Source organism: Myotis davidii, unplaced genomic scaffold (genome assembly GCF_000327345.1).
Source record: "Myotis davidii unplaced genomic scaffold, ASM32734v1 scaffold212, whole genome shotgun sequence".
Taxonomy (NCBI): domain Eukaryota; kingdom Metazoa; phylum Chordata; class Mammalia; order Chiroptera; family Vespertilionidae; genus Myotis; species Myotis davidii.
Window position 1 is genome coordinate 195532 of NW_006283435.1, and position 455 is coordinate 195986.

At 55.8% G+C, this 455-nt stretch overlaps 1 protein-coding gene across 1 annotated transcript in view; it reads left to right on the plus strand.

Moving 5' to 3' along the window:
* KLK9 (kallikrein related peptidase 9) overlaps nt 1-455 on the plus strand; it is a 3901-nt gene that overhangs the window by 2324 nt on the left and 1122 nt on the right. The window contains exon 3 of the mRNA XM_015563670.1: nt 218-354. Coding sequence (XP_015419156.1) covers nt 218-354 — 137 coding nt within the window. The remainder of the gene's footprint in view (nt 1-217; nt 355-455) is intronic.

Below are 455 nucleotides of genomic sequence, written 5' to 3' on the forward strand. Positions count from 1 at the left end.
CCTGATCACCCCCAACTACCCTCCCCTCCTGGTCTGATCTCCCCTAACCGCCTCTGCCTCGCCCCTGCCACCATGCCTTTGTCCAGAAGGACATCCAGAAGGTCTCCCGGTCTAATTAGCATATTACCCTTTTATTAGTATAGATTTTTTAAAAAGAAATGGACAGGGAGGATGCTGAATGAGATGAGTAAAGCTGCTGATCCTCCTTCCCCAACAGTGGAGTACCCACTCACACTGCAGTGTGCCAACATCAGCATTCTGGAGCCCAGACGCTGCCGGCTGGCATATCCCGGCCAAATCTCCAAGCGCATGCTCTGTGCCGGCCTGTGGGAGGGGGGCCGCGGCTCCTGCCAGGTGAGATCTACTCTGGGGAGGTGATGGAGGATGGGGATCCTGCTATGACACTGAGGCCTGGGAGAGGACGGGCCAGCACCAGGATTTCTGGACCTAAAAGA